We start from the raw sequence: 981 nt of genomic DNA, 5'->3' as shown, positions 1-981 counted from the left end.
CACACACACACACACACACACACACAACATATATATATATATATATATATATATATATATATATATATTTATATATTTATATACACTCTTTGTACTGGTTACTACCGAAAGATGAAATTGCTGCTGTGCGTTCGTAGAGTAGTTGAACCTTTGCCTGGTGATGGGCTTTTTCAACTAGGGCAAATCTAAAAAGTTTAGCTAGCCAGAGTGCCGTGGGCGAATGTACTGTGTTTTATAAAGTGAGTATTTTTTTTAGAGTGAATTTTTATGCTTTGTAGCATGTATAGCAGAGAATTGATTTTGGTAAACGGTCGATTCTCGACGCCATTTCCGATTTTCGGAACATAATTTAGATAGGACAGTTTCGGTTCTTCCGACACTTTTTTCGGTTCGTTCGAACTCCAATCTTTTTTGTCTACTCTCATGTTCACTTTTTGTGCAAGCTGGCTTTCCTAGAACCAGCTAAGCATATGGTAGCCTTGCGCACTTGACTAATGTGTACCGTCATTTGACACTTGGCATCTGACATGTGACACCTGACATGTGACACCGGACATGTGACACCTGACTTTCACCCACGATGTCACCCAGATGGAAGAGAAGATAGAAGAACTCGATGCAGAAAAGAAGGATCTGCTGGAAAGCATAACGGACCTCAAAGACCAGCTGGAGCAGCGAGACAATGAGAGTAAGTATATACGATGTATCAATGAAAGACTTGCAGCTGCGTATCCCATTGAGTCTAGTATGGGCCTATCTTAGTATTATATATTTCAGATGTCGGACTATCCTATTTATGCGGGTCCCTATCACGACAAAATTTAGATCTTTAGCATTCGACTTACTTTATTGTGGGTAATATTTTGCAGCAACAGAGATGGAAGCTGCTGTTCTCGAGAAGTCGTCTGAGCCATTAACCAGTTTGACATCGTCGCAGCACTTAAGTGGAGGCGATGCAATCAAGGTAGCATGTGTATTACG

The 981-nt window shown here is 40.3% G+C and overlaps 1 protein-coding gene across 1 annotated transcript; it reads left to right on the top strand.

Annotated features, from left to right (window-relative positions):
- Positions 1 to 591: 591 nt before the first annotated feature.
- Positions 592 to 964, top strand: SARC_17235 (hypothetical protein; the record flags this gene model as incomplete). Its single annotated transcript, XM_014288668.1, has 2 exons — positions 592 to 688; positions 870 to 964. Coding segments are annotated over 2 exons (192 nt in total), but the record flags the coding sequence as incomplete, so codon positions are not given.
- Positions 965 to 981: the final 17 nt, after the last annotated feature.

This window comes from Sphaeroforma arctica (genome assembly GCF_001186125.1).
Source record: "Sphaeroforma arctica JP610 unplaced genomic scaffold supercont1.10124, whole genome shotgun sequence".
Classification (NCBI taxonomy): domain Eukaryota; class Ichthyosporea; order Ichthyophonida; genus Sphaeroforma; species Sphaeroforma arctica.
This window is presented reverse-complemented; position numbering and strand designations above follow the sequence as displayed.